This window comes from Pipra filicauda, unplaced genomic scaffold, assembly GCF_003945595.2.
Source record: "Pipra filicauda isolate LSUMZ 115617 unplaced genomic scaffold, ASM394559v2 scaffold3_size10097308_pilon, whole genome shotgun sequence".
Taxonomy (NCBI): Eukaryota; Metazoa; Chordata; class Aves; order Passeriformes; family Pipridae; genus Pipra; species Pipra filicauda.
Window position 1 is genome coordinate 4,123,798 of NW_024104532.1, and position 15,001 is coordinate 4,138,798.

The 15,001-nt window shown below is 44.5% G+C and overlaps 1 protein-coding gene across 1 annotated transcript in view; it reads right to left on the reverse strand.

Moving 5' to 3' along the window:
* UBTD2 (ubiquitin domain containing 2) overlaps window positions 1-12,778 on the reverse strand; it is a 51,714-nt gene extending 38,936 nt beyond the window's left edge. The window contains exon 1 of the mRNA XM_027718667.1: window positions 12,657-12,778. Coding sequence (XP_027574468.1) covers window positions 12,657-12,726 — 70 coding nt within the window. The 5' untranslated portion in view covers window positions 12,727-12,778. The remainder of the gene's footprint in view (window positions 1-12,656) is intronic.
* Window positions 12,779-15,001: the final 2,223 nt, after the last annotated feature.

Sequence of the window (15,001 nt, forward strand, 5' to 3'; positions counted from 1 at the left end):
ACCATGCCCATGAAGTGCTGACTCTGCAGTTCTGATCAAGGGCATCTCAAACCCCAGACCCAGCAGAAGTGGGGGCACATTTCAGACCCGTCTAAAAGCTAAGGATGAACATGAGAAAAATGCACTAGGAAATGTTCACACCTGAGTACTGTTCACACCAGTTCCCCCAGCTGAAAAGAGTCCATTCATAGGGGCTCATTATTTAGCATCAAAAGTGTCTACAACACATAATAATTTGTGCTGAAATATCTCGATGGAAAAATGTTTTGTGAGAAAAAGGGTTCCTTATTTACCAACCTTCAACTTAGACAAGTAAAAGACGGAAAGTTTCAAAATACAGGAGAAGAAATTACGCAGATACCTCAATCTGAATTGCAGGGCAAGAGTTCCTTCAGCTGGAAAAAATCACCCGACTAATTTATAATAATGCAATGAGACATGTGAAAGAAGGAAGGGTGAGTGCACTGAGCAGACACAAGTTCAGTTTATCAATGGAAGATGAATTCAGCTTGGAAATTTGGCAGGCAGAGCAATCAGATAGCGAGAGCATACTTGAGTAGGCAAACCTGGAAAGAGTTTCAAGACAAGATTAGATCAGTTGGTAGAATTTCTAAGACAGAATATTCCGTTTGACATTGCACTGAAGTAGGAGATACAGAAGCTTTTGCTGTCTTGGACTTTGCACAACCTTATTTTAAGCCGAATTGTCACTACTTAATAGCATAGGTTTTTAACAGGCTTGATTATCAGACAGCCATACTCTGGACATATCTTGCCAAAAAATGGCAAAGTAGGACACTGGCAGGAACCAAAATTCTTCCTCCCCCACTCCCAAATATCTATAATATTTTGCTAACTAATGTGAGCTCAATGTAAATTATTAACTTTTGGTAATAAGTTTCCCACCACAATAAGATAAAATGCTAATGATGTTCCTTTCATAGTCCTGTGGCACAATGTTTTCCCTGAATATAATTATCAGAAAAAATATAATTGGAGTAAAAAAAAATTGCAGTTGCATTCCTAAGATAAAACACCTGTGTTCTTTGGAATGAATAAAGCAGAAAGAATTAATTCCACAAGTGAACAGTTCTACAGAACACAAAAGAAACACTTGTTGATTTTTCAAAGCAGTATTGTGAAAAGCAGTAAGCACCAATTTAAATAGGTTTACTTATAAATTCTTGAGAAAAAGTTGCTCCCTGAGAGCTGATCATGACTGATCATGTCCTGGGATGGATGAAGGCTGGGAATGGGAAGTGTTTAGAGCTCACTCATTCTGCACGTGTAATCACTGCTCCAAGATGAAATGATTAGCTGGGTCCCATCAATGGGATGGATACAGAGAGAGGGTTTCCTTTGGGGCTCAACTAATGTACCCCCAAATTTCCACTCCCCGTTGGTTTGGTGAGCAGTCTCCATGTAGCAGGCTTGTCAAAAAAGCTTAGAAATCTCCACAGGCAGTACTGAGTGACACCTGTCATGTTAAAGATAAAAAAGAGAAATTTGGGTTCCTTGTTTAAGTGGGTCACTGTGTTTTCCCCACTGCTGGGCACTGACTCTCCAAAGACCAACAGAGTATTTCACTTTTCAAGTTGCCTAAAAAGCACATTTTCGTAGCATTTCTCTCCATAAGAAACAAAAGGTAGACAAGTTTTTGGAACCTGTATCTAGACACATGGCATTATTTACATCATGATCTCTCCAAGGTGGTGGTGGCCCAGGCACTTCTAACACAGTTGAGAAGAACCTGGTATGTTTTCTAAAGGTTCATGCCTTCTGGAAGAAAAAAGGATACCCCAAATACAGTTAAAAGCGTTTTTAGAGGTTTACAGGAAAATAGTGTTTCCATACACTGGATTGGTTTATCTCATTTTGAGACAAATTGCACTGGTTTAGAAAATGTCTATCATGAGCCAGAGTTCAAGACCTAGAAGATTATTTACACCTAGAGGACTCTCATTCTGGTATTGCCTTGCAATACCAATCCACAACGTCCACGCTCGCTTGTTTTGACAATGCTGCTGGCTCCTTTTTTCTCCCAGGGGAGAGACTAAAATCATGTATTCCCTCTTGTTCCATTCTGAAGGAATTTCAGATAAAGCCAAAACCCGTGCCTGTAGTATTTTTGGAGCTATTTTAGTGCAGTAATATCAGTACAGCAGCTGAAGTGTCCTGGATACACACAAGGAACGTGCTTGTTTGGGATGCGTTAAGGCAGCGCTGGGATGTTGCAGTAACATCCGTGAGGCCATCCAATATGTGCCTGATTGAAAGCATGTGATGCTAATAAAGCAGTGAGATTTCAATACTCATGTGGTTTTCTGTTGCAATCCAAGCTTTTTTTGGCACCAGAACTAGTTTTAGATTTGGATAAACATACAATGGAGATCTAAAGATGTGAAAAGCCAACACACAAATGAGTAAGAGAACTTATCTCAAAAGAGCATTTAAACCTGTCTTAGAATAATATCCAATATTGATCAGCACTTTACAGAAGATATTTTTGTTCTCTAAACGCTTGCATTTATAGCAACCCATGTTCTTTTAAAGTACTTCTGTAGGCACACAGCAAAAAAAATTTTTACAAAAAAAAAATAAAATAAAAAAAAAATCAGTCTGTTGTGTATTTTACCAAGCCAAGTTATCAACATGCAATTCATGAGTGAAATCCAACTCTTAAAAAAAAAATAAAGTTTAAATAGCTATGTGACAGCTTTTCTCTTCTTCACCCTTCCAAGTGCTAAACCTCAGTCGGGACCTGTGATTTACCAACCGTTTAATGAGCAGGTTTGCTCATTACATGCGCTGGAGGTACGAAAATGCACAGGCAAAGGAAGAGATTCACTCACCCTCAGCCATCAGGGCATTGGCATCATGTCCCAAAACAGGCAACCAGACCAAATCTGGGAACAGTGAAGGATGCTGCTACTTGGAGGTGTGAAGCACTGGAGTGCTAAGCTTCATCTGAACGTATGTTTAACTACTGCTGCCACCAAATATAGGCTCCTTGTGAATACATCCAGCAGGAGCCAGGGAAATTGTTCATCCAACCTTCAGATAACGTTTATGGTTTCCAAACTATTTCACACGTATGCTACACTTTGCTTCCCATTAACACTTCCAAACTGCTTATTGCCCATGTCTTCTCACCCTTGCTTCAGTGCCTGTGTTAACAAGCTTGGAGCAGCCAGAGCCTGTGATGAGTAGAAATGGGACTTGTACCTGCACCAAAAAAAGCATCTAAAACATGTTTCCGTGTTCACAGACTTTGAGTGTCCCCTTCCCACTTTGAGCATGGTCCTTCTCATCCCCTCTGAAGAACAGGGATGCACTGCAATGACTCAGAGAGCTTCAGAACCATTTGGCAGGTAGAGCACAACTGAAAACTAAACATTCTGCATTAAAGACGCTATTTTGACATACACAGCTTCTATGTGATGAAGAAAATGCATCCAAAACCACCCTGAAGGCATGAAGTTGTCCAGCATATATGACACAGGCAATGCTTTGCTATAGCTTTTCCAAGAAACACTTTGTGCACTACATGTGAGTTGGCAATTTTTACTTCCATCATTTACCTTTTCTCCAGCCAGCCATTATCCTGTGATTGCTGATGCTCTGCAACAGGCTCAGGTGCTCCTGCAGCAGCATGTGGCCAAAAAACAATTGGTAGGAGAAAGTGGCATTCACCAGCTGCAGCTTCTATCTGCTATTTTGCAGGTACTCTTTTACAAAAAGACTGTATTTACCCATACAGGCAAGAAATCACAGGAGATGAGAGTTCTGTGGCAGTAAAATAAAGCAACAAAGTAAATGCCATGAAGAGATCCTTCTCCTGAATCCATAGTGCCCTTCATCACAGCATGAGAGCAGAAATTGAGCTTCATGACTGAATTTTAAAAATAGAAAGGTAACAAGCTTCCAACCCCAAAGTGCTGTGCTCTGCTTCCGATGCCATTTCAGGCCCTGAGAGTGCTCTCAAAGAGCACACAGCTCCACTGGGAAAAGGTGAAAAATGCCTTCCTACATAATATGTTGTCTGAACTAAGAGAATTATTTATGGTTGCTACATTTATTATACATTATTATAAACTGTAAGCTGTTATGAACTATGAAATGTTTATCATTCCACTGGATGAAAAATATCAACACTTTTCTATAAATAACTAAATTAATGTTAGACTGAATATATTTGTTTTAAGAGTAAACTTTCCCTATTAAACATGTGTAAAGATAAATGCAATCTACAGCACTGTATGATACATTTTCACATTTTAGCCTCTAATCTTTTCCCCCTGGGCAGTACCTGTTCTTGCTGAAAACTACTGAAGCATTCTTCTCTACCATTTGTGAAGTGCCTTTTCTTTCATGTTTGAGAATGTGGGAAAACCACATGATAGATCATGCAGAAACTCCCCAAACCCCCTCCCTTCTACCTAATCTGCAGCACAAGGATGTCTTTATATATATATATATATATATGCATATATAAAATCCTTCAGCACATCTGATTTTTTACAGAAGCGAAGAATCATTTCTTCAGAACTGTGCCCATCTCCTCCCACAAATGGCTTTCAAGCAGGGCTTTGAATTTTCCTTTTTAAATCATGTTCACTAAGGAGAGGGGGGAGACGGGAAGAGGAAAGGACATTGAGAAAAGGCTGAAGGGAGGAGCTGTTAAACTGATCTAATACACAAGCACAGCAGCAAGGATCCCCATCCCACCAGTATTTCTGCTTTATGAAGTACAATTTCCAAATGCTTTACTTTAGGCCTAATTGGTCAACTGGATGTAGAATAGCTCCTGCAAATTGATAGCATCCAATAATTGCTCATGCACTTATTACCTGCAGAACCTGCAGTGCCCTTGCTTTCTCAGTGCTAGAAGTCTCAGGATGACAGTCTACTTATGTCATTTTAAATATTTAAGTTAGTCTAAGAAACTTCAGACCCATTCAACATTTAAGAGACTTTTTAATTTACTTCTAAGGTGGGAAACAGAACAAAAATGGTTTACACACAGTTTGCACTGCCCCATCTTTTGTCCACCTTTCACTTGCACCAATCTGAGTGTGCCAAGAGAGAAAGCTACTCCCTGGCTAATAGCTGTGAGATCAGCCCAGGATCAGCACAGGGCAGCACATGGAAAATTCAGGTTCCAGCTGAACCTTAAATAAACCACTTTAGACATTTTTCTGCACACAGATCAAACAGTGCAATATCAAGTGACATTCTGTGCTACAGGTATTTTTCACCTCAATGGTGCAATGAGCACTCATGCTGCTTTGGGGTGCATGAGGCACCGTGGTTTGGATCTATCACTCTTGATAACTCAGTATGAAACACCAGATTAGAGTCTGCACTTTTCACACTGGAAACACAATCGCCGTGTGAGGGGAAACCTTTTTGTTTTCTTAAAAAACAAGAAAATAAACCAACCATCCAACCAAAAAAATCCCCCAAAACCCCCTGCACTTTATTTGCTTCTCAAGTAGTGGAACATCTTTCTTTCTTCAAACTTTAGGTGCCCGCCAGACAACACACAGGCAGCAGATTAAACTGTAACTGAAAACCTCTGAGTGCAAACGAAGTGTTTCGTTCCACAGTCAGAAACCAGGTTACTGACTCCAGCTCTTTTATTCTTCCTTGCACTCCACCTGCTTCACACAACGGGTCACTCCATGCCTTTCCCTTCTGATTTTGGGTAATTGAGCTCATCGCTCTTGCCACGCTCCCCTGTCAAGCAATGCCAGGCACCAGCCTGTCACCAGTGGGACCAGCAGCCGTGGCACAGGCACATCCCCACACTCATCTGAGGATTCACCAGCCCGGCCAAGCCACAATACAAACACCAAAGGCATCACTGAGCAAACAGAGCCTGGAGGTTTTCAGTAACCAAAACAAGCAGATGCCTCAAAAACTCCCCATACCCATGGCACAGTACCCAAGGTCAGCACCTTTATACCCTCCAACTGGCAAGACATCCCTGAGAACCACCTCATGTGCCTGCTTGTTCTATTTTGTCTGCAATTATGATGACTACAGGTGTCTAGATGGAGCAGCTTTCCAAACTAGAATTAGGAAGATTTGGAAAGGCTCAATTTCATAATGTGACTCTTGCAAAAGAAAGAAGAGTCCTACAGAGCTTCCAGTTGAAAGAAAATTAAACCCCATAAACCTCCACAAACTTCATCCAAAGCACTTGCAAGTACGAAAGATAAGTGTGAAGTAACAGCTCCTGCCTTTAAACTGCTGGTTGGGCTCTACGTGCCCAAAAGATGTCACACGCAGACTTCCCTACTTCATCCCGCCTGCTGGGTGGCAGAACTCCTCCCTAGGAATGCTCTTTCCTTCCCCAGACATGGATGCCACCAGCTTTGGGAGGGTAAAAACCTCATGGCCACATGCTCAGCTGTGCCTCTTCTCAGAGAACAGCCCATGGGAAGAAAAACCAAGCCCTTCCCACATCTACTTTCAGAGCAGAAGTTGGGAAAGCCACGCTGCTTGGATATGGACACACTGGGATCTGGCTTCTCTGCTGAAGAGGATGGACATCTCACACCAGCCATCCTCAAAGAGTCATTTCGAATCTGATGAGACAATTGGGAAGATCACGAAGCACCTACCAGCCAGCACAGCACACTTTCCTGTAGCAGGCATAAGCGATTTTGGGAAAAAATTAAAATCAAAACCCCCAAAGATTAAGAGGAAAAACCTGACTGAAGTATTTGCATCAAAGAAACCTGAATTTTAAGGCAGTGAAGCCAAGGTGGCAAATTGGAAACAATTTGCTTAAAAATGTAACAGACATTTATACACAAAGCGCTTGTTACATCACACCCCGTAAGTATCACAATCCTCCTTTGCGGATAAAGGAGCAGTTATATTCACCTCTGAATCACGGTCATTTGGCCACAAGTTTTGTACATATTTATATTCTTTCTTTTTTTAGAAGAGCTGGGTAATCAGACTAGCTATGGCCAACTTGACCCTTCTTTGCAGCTGCAAAAAGACTCACAGGAATTTGCAAGACTTAACTATAAGGCAAATCTTTATTTCTGGCTTCAATTGTATTTTAATTTGTGACTCATTAATGATATTATTCAACATTCACATGAAAAATAATAGTTATCATATTACTCGCTGGAATAAGAGTGGATCGCTGCTTTTTAGAGTTTATTCAAACTGGCAACTAATAATATTTTCCATTTGTCAAAAATCCCCAAAGCACAATGAATTTTCAATTTACTATATTTAACATGCAGTGAAGGAGGACGTTGTCACTTTCAGCACTGAAATCCCAAACAGAGAAAGTAAAACAAATCACTTCATCTAGAAGCCAAACAAACAATTACATGGAGGAACAACGCCAAAAAGGAAACCAAACAGCTGCGTTTGCCAGCCCTTATTAACAGTAAAAATAACACCTTATTTCATTTTCTGAGAGTGACTTGTTATCACCTGAAAAACAAAACAAAATCTATTAGTTTACAAATGAAAAGTGTCATACCATGAAAGTGATATTCCAGCAGAAAAATACTTGGGACTGAATTATCTGTATTCTCAGCACAAGATTCACAGATCCTAATAATCCCAAGGAGGCTGTGGGTCCCAGCCATCAGCAAAAGGAGTCATTAAAGGCTACTTTTATTGCAAAGCCCTGTCAAAAACACACGTATTCTTGTGGTAATCACAGACTCCTTTAGGTTGAAAAAGACCTTCAAGATCATTGAGTCCAACCATCAACCAAGTCCACCGCTAAACCTTGTCCCCAAGTGCTACATCTATACACCCTTTAAATACATCCAGGGATGGAGCATGAAGGATTTAGAGCAAGTTTAAGAGCCACGTTAAGCTTTTTTTATTATTCCATTTATTATTTTTTATTATTTATTATTTTTTATTTCTTTTATTTATTATTTTTTATTATTCCATTCCCAATCAAAACAAACAACACAAAACACTGCACAGTAACACCTAACAGCTAATGCCAGCTCTGATTTAATTTTACTTTTGCCAAATCATATCCAAAACCGTAATTCAGGGTTGAATTACAAACCAGCAGGAACTACCTGAAGCCTAGAGCTGCCTTCTTTAGATGGCAACGAAACCCCAGCCAGGTGCCTTGTTCAGGAACACACCATCATAGCTTGCACCCAACAGCTACAACACACTGCAAAATCAGTCTGCAAGTGGGACACTCTTTGTAAGCTCCAATACAAAGGGGAGGCACCAAATGCTATTAACTGCTCAGTCATGAGATGCTTGTTTAACCCTCCCCATGCAGTCCAAGCAGAGCCCTACTGTATTAGTCCAATTGTGAGCAACCAATCTCACTACTTAATATGCAAATTCCCCTAGTCAGTCTTCCATAGAAGCACCATGAAAGCAGTTATTGTAACTTCAAATTAGACATGTGATATGCAGCACTGCACAGCACTCTAAAGAAAATATTTAAGAAACTGTTGTCCAGTTACTGAGAGCAGAGGTTGAGCACAATATTTGGCTTTCTCAAAGTTAATGAAGCTCCGGCACCGCATCAAACGCTGCAGGAGGAATTGATATTTTTAATAATCTCCACTTCTAGCACGTCAATCAAATGTGCAGCCCTATTTCCACTTGTCCCTATTATCACTGCTGGGTGATAGGGGCAGCAGTAAAGAAGACAAATTTCAAACAGAATCAGCGTCTTTTATAACAAAGAAGGGCGATAAGAACTCCAGCAGGCAGGCGAACATCGTGTCAAGGAGAGCGCAGCAGCAATCAGACAGCTGCAGCCAAAAGGCCTAATCTGTAATGACTTGTCATGCCCGTGCTTCTAGACACTGTATTTCCTGCTCTTTCCTTATTCCACACAAAAACCGTCTCGCTGGACTTTACCAAGTAAGACAAAGTAATATGCAACTTCTAATAGGGGTAAGAGTTTGCCAGTAGAGAATGAACAGGCTCCTCCTTTTCCTTCTCACTGCTCCCCTTGGAAGAAGGAAAACAAATTGAGGAAGAGCCCTCCAGAAAGGACTTGCCTGTGGGGATGAAAGCTGGCAACCCTGATTTTGCTAAACTGAACACACACCTGATAAGCTGTTAAACCTTATGTACCGACACAAGTGCAGAGTTTTCCAGCAGTTAACTCCAAACCCAAAGCTCTTCCGAACACACAACTGAAGAAGTCACATAATCTGGAAGTGACTGGAGAATAGCTATTTCTTGTCTGCTCTCAGTGTCCTGCAGGAATTCAGTCACCTTTGACAGGGCAAGAAGAGATGTGGTGTTTGGCTCCTGAGAGCCTGGAATATCAGGTGGGAGACAGCTGAGCAAAAGATATAAAGTGGGGAAAAGCCCTGTCTACAAGCCATTTAATGATCATCCTTTATTCTCCTTTGTGTCTCCTTTAATGAGTCCCCAATAAATCCATCTCACCATCCAGGACACTCATCACAATTTGGCTCTGCTGGAGTACAACACACCGAGCAACCAGGCAAGAACTTTTTCCTATCTATGACAAGCAATATTCTGTTGAAACGAAAACTTGCTAAAAAGAGCAGCGATAATGAAATGGCTGGTACCAATCTGCAAAGACCATTTCATTTCCAGCAGGATGGACAGAGCAGCATCTGTTAAATTCTTGGTAAGGAACAGACTCTTCCTGCTTCGGTCAATGCAAACAGAAACATGCAATAGTATTTTTGATTAGCTCAATCTCACACATGGAGACACACCTGAGGATATACAACAGCTCTCCGGATACACACAAGCATCTTGACCTTGAAAAATACCCATAGTAAGAGACAAAGAAAGCACACGTGGCCAGGACATGCCGTCAGCTTCACCGAGCAGCAGAGAAGTAACGGGAAGTGCCGGCGATTGACAAAAAGGCTGAGGAGAATACAGGGATGTGACAAATCCTCATCTCAGTTCCAGTGATACAATTGAGCACGATTTCTCCACTCCCCACAGCACTGCAACAGATCGAGACTGGGATGAATCAGACTCGAGATCTGGCTCCCACTTTCACGCAGCATCACACACTGCTACTACCGTCTAATCAATCTCTTGACCACTCGTAATTCTCCAGGAAGCTTTTCCTTTCTGGGAAAAAGACAAAGCCTCCCCAAAGTAAGTCAATCATTGGCAATGCTCTGGTTAGAACCGCAGTGTTTCTGTTCCAAAACACCTTCCTAGGATTTATAAATATTCCGCCCCTGCTCACTGACAGCAATCTGAAACCAAAAACACCAGGTTAGGTCACAGCCCCAGAGGTGGAGGAAACAAGCCTTATTTGGGGAGCAGGAATAAGTCATCTTTCTGCACAAGTCTAGTCTCCAAATCATGTTCACTTGAGCTTCAGCTGGCTCACTTGCTGATGCCTTGAGACAGAAGCCCCCTTGAGAGATTTCATACTTGGTGTGGACATGTTTTCAGAATTTGTAAAGCTCAGAATTTGTGCAGGCTGGACTTTGACATCTGGGGAGTCAGATTTACAGAAGATATTTTGAGGCTTTTTCAGTTTAACCTAACCCTCCTTTTTTTCTTGTGGAGAGGCAAGAACAGATACGTAACGTTACAAAACAGGCTATTGCACACTGTAGCTGATTGTTTAAGACAGTCCTAAGAAGCTCATAATTCAACTGAAATTTCATCGCTTCTCACTTCAGCGAGACAACCTTAAGGAACATTATCCTTAGAGCATGAATCAACACGAGCCAGCTGACACGCATTTCACATCTCTTACATCTTGAAACCCCAGCTGCTGTTGTAATGCACCAAGCACAATGGGTTATTTAACCCCAGAGCAGCAGTGGGCTGTGCCATGGAAGCGCCACACAGGAATACGCTCCAAGCAAGTCCACCTGGGACAGTATTGTGTGCACAACCCGGACAGAGACCACCCACCTCGTGTGCTGCTAACTGGGTGTGTAATCTGACTGTTTTACAATATTAGCCAAACTCTGGTAATGTTTTTTTCCCCCATCTCATTCATTCGATACCACAGGCAAGATAAGGGGGAGGAAATTAAACTGAGGCTATTTCTGTGACATGATCTCACCTCATAACACCTGGCTACCAAAGCAGACCTCAGGACAAACATCAGCAGAGCTTTTAATGTTATTTTTCAGTCAAGATTTTTTGGGTATGTGATGATTCCTGCCATTCTTTTCCTCGATTGGTCCATTCCACATGACACTCCTGTAGTTTTTTTACTAGTTGATAAGTCTGCTTAGCACAGATGCATTTTAGGTAACTCCCTTCTTCCCCTTTTTTTCCTAATAGAGAAGAGTAAGGAAGACTCATACTAGTCAAAGCTATAAAATTCCTTTGAATGACAATGATGGGATTAAATGCAAGGGAGGTCGTGAAGTCTCCCTCTCTGGAGAAATTCAGAACCCACCTGGACACGTTTCTGTGTCATCGGCTCCAGCTGACCCTGCCTTGGCAGGGGGCTGGACTGCATAATTTCTAGAGGTCCCTCCCAACCCCAACTATTCTGTGATTCTGTGAAATCTCACACAGTTCTTAGCAGCTGGACTTACTGGTATTTCTATGAACTCTGTATCTGGCATTAATCAGCAGATGATTGTTTCAGATACAATTGCGAGTGCTGCATCTTTTTACATAATGGAATGACAGCAAAGTCACTGATATAACAGAACACCCATCAGCTGGGACATCCGAAACAAAACCAGACTGATAAATAATATCCCGTAAGGTACAGGGGAAAATGTAGACCTATGTCAGCAATTTTCAACCTGAAATCTATGGACCCTGCACGTGTAAAGACTACTTATAAGTCAAGTGTCCCGTTGATAGGCTGACTTTAAATGACTATAAAGCATATACAGCTCAGCTGGAGAACATCAGGGGTCCACAAACCTACAAACGTTGAAAAAGCAATCATTCAGGCATTTAAGTAGAGAAAAACATGAGGGTAAGGGCCGCTCACACTGCAGCAGTGTTTCCACACAGGCTTTGCTCCCTAAGTAGGTGTGCACATGCACATGAGTGAGAACATGCTGCTCCAGCACCTCAAGTCGGTGGAAATCGATCACTTAGCATGGGAGACTTAGGCTGGAGGAAAGCATCCATCCTCCTCGGCGAGAATAAAAAGGAAAACAAACCCCAAACCCGCAGCAGCGCCAGGATCTAAGTGAAACGAAGAATCATTTTCCGCACACCACAAGGAGCTGAGCCCAAGGAAAACAAACTTTAGGAGCCCCAGGCAGGCCCTTTCCCCAGCCTGTCTTTTATTTCGCCAGCCGCCTGCCCCGGGGCCGCGCCGCGGAGCCCCGGGCACTGCTCTCCCAGCACTGACCCCCGACACAGCCCCCCCGACAGTGACCCCCTGACCCTGAACGCCCCCCGGCAGAGCCCCCCGACCGGCCGGGGCAGCGGGGGCGAGGCGGGGGCTCTGCCCGACGGGGCCATCCCGCCGAGCTCCTGCACGGCCCCGTCGCCCCGGGAAAGTTCGGGCGGGGGGGAACAGCCGGGGGAGAAGCTGGAGGAGAAGCGGGGGCAGAAGCAGGGGGAGCGGCCGGACGCGGCGCCCCGAGGCCGGCGACGGCAGCGCGTCTCCCCCGCCCGCCGCAGGCCCCGGCCCGCAGCGCCCGCCCCGGGGTCCCCCCGCGGGCCCCCCCCGGCCCAGCCCCGGCGCTCACCTCCGGTGCCGTCCGAGTTCTCGTTGAGGCTGCCCGAGGAGTCGTGGTGGGAGCCCACACACCCGCCCATGGGGCCCGCAGACCCGCCGCCGAGCCGCCCCCCGCCCCCCTCCCCTGCACCGAGCTCCGCCGCCGGCCGGGCAGGCGCGATGGCTCCGGAGCCGCCTCCCCGCTCGGCAACACCGCCCCCGAGGCGCGGCCTCCGCCCGCCGCCCGGCCCCGCCCGCGGCCCGCGGGGCCCGCCCCGGCACCCGCGCCGGCGTGGGCACCGGCATCGGCACCGGCATCACCATCGCACCGGCATCACCATCGGCACCGCCATCACCATCGCACCGGCACCGGCATCGCCATCGGCACCGGCATCGGCATCGGCACTGGCATCGGCACTGGCATCGGCACCGGCATCGGCACCGGCATAGCCATCGGCACCGGCACCAACCCCGGCTCGGCAGCGTCGACGGGATGCGGGACCACCCGCGGGGTGCTGGGGTCGGCGAGGCCGGGTCACCGGTGCCGTGGGTGCCGAGATGTGTTTATTTCCTTCTTACAGTGCAGCCTACGGCTTTTCCCTGCTTTCCTGTGCTGTTTGTCCCATCCCTGAAAGTGTTGCCCCATCCCTGGAAATGTTCGTGCCCCATCCCTCGAAGTGTTCAAGGACAGGTTGGATGGAGCTCTGAGCAACCTGGACTAATGGAAGGTGTCCCTGCCCATGGCAGGGTGTTGGAGCAAGATGAGCTTTAAGGTCCCTTCCAACCCAAACCATTCAATGATTCTGTGATTTGTCTCTGCATATGAAGAGAAAGTCCACACATGCTTGGAGATAAACCTCTGTCCCACTAATCATCCAGCCACCTCTGTGCTCTCAGACTGCCCGTTTAAAATAAAAATTTAGCAAAATCAGTGCTTCTTGGTCAATCTGTCCAAACAGACTTCACTTCTCTGAGAAGGAAGGTTTGACTTTTGTGCACTTAATGCCTAGCTGGGTTATCTGCTTTCAGTAGCAATCCCACTGTGGGATCAGGGAGTTATGGTTCGTACACTATCAGATGCACTGTAGCTCCTTGAAACGATCAGCAATAAGTCAGAACATTTGAAAAATGGAAGCAGACAGTGCAAAAAATAAAGCATGGTAACAGACTGTGCTCTGGCTTCCCCACACGCTCTGCTATACGCGGCAGTTTAATGTTCTGACACACAGAGCAGCAGAAAACAAAACTCAAGCTGAGCATATTTTTCCTCCATAAAGATGACATTGCAAATGTGTTTTTTTTAGAATTAGCATAGCTGTTTGTGGAGTTTGTAGTCACTGCGGTGAAAGGAACGGATGGACAAAGCCGTTTCTCTACCATTAATTTCCCTGCATAATCTTCATACCAAAAGCCCAGCCAGCCTTTGGGAAGACTCTTGTGTTGATAATTAAAATCCCAAATGTATGAGATAAGCTGAGTGCCAAATGCCGAGCACTTTGTCATCTGAGAACAAAAAGGCATAGAGCTCATCTGCTTTATTGGGTCCAAATGGGGAGGTCAGGAGTGGTAAGAAAGTCTAAAGCATGATTATTAGAGTCTGAACTCAGGCCCACTAATTACAACAAACGCAAAAATTCCTTGTCCGTGCAGACATTCAGACTAGATAAAGGAAACGCACAGAGCTCAGTTGTTTTCTTTTCAGATTTTATCTGAAAGCCACATGGGGGTTTGCCTGAATATACATGGGTGTAATAAAAGATATCACAGAATCACAGAATCATTGAGGTTGGAAAAGAGCTCCAAGATCATTGAGTCCAACCTGTGACTGATCCCCACCTTGCAAACTGGACCAGAGCACTGAAAGCCACATCCCATCATTCCTCGAACATCTCCAGGGATGGTAACTCCACCACCTCCCTGGGCAGCCCCTTCCAATGCCGGAGACATGCCATGTATGTACTGGGGAGGATTAAATGTAATTTGTTCCAAATTGTAGAAATATGGAAGATAGTTTAGTATGTTTGCAAATTTTCCTAAGAGTAGGTGTGAGTATATCATCATCAGAGTACAGCAGCTCTGCAGGGAAATCATGGATTGCAGTGAGGCCCTTGGGTTGCATACTGGGAGGGCTTTTGGATATCATGCTGCCCAGTGATATCCCAAAAATGCCTATCTGTGAGGCGAAGGATGTGTGTGTGTCAATGCAATGTTACTCTGTTCCATAACAGGGTGACTGCAGGACCACGGGCTGGCGTGGGAAAGTATGTCCCCACCGAGACAGCAGTCTGCTTGTGGAGCCTTGGAATAACACATCAGTGCTTGTTTTTCCGCGTGTTTGGTACTGAACTCTTTCATTAGATACCTCCTTGCTCTCAC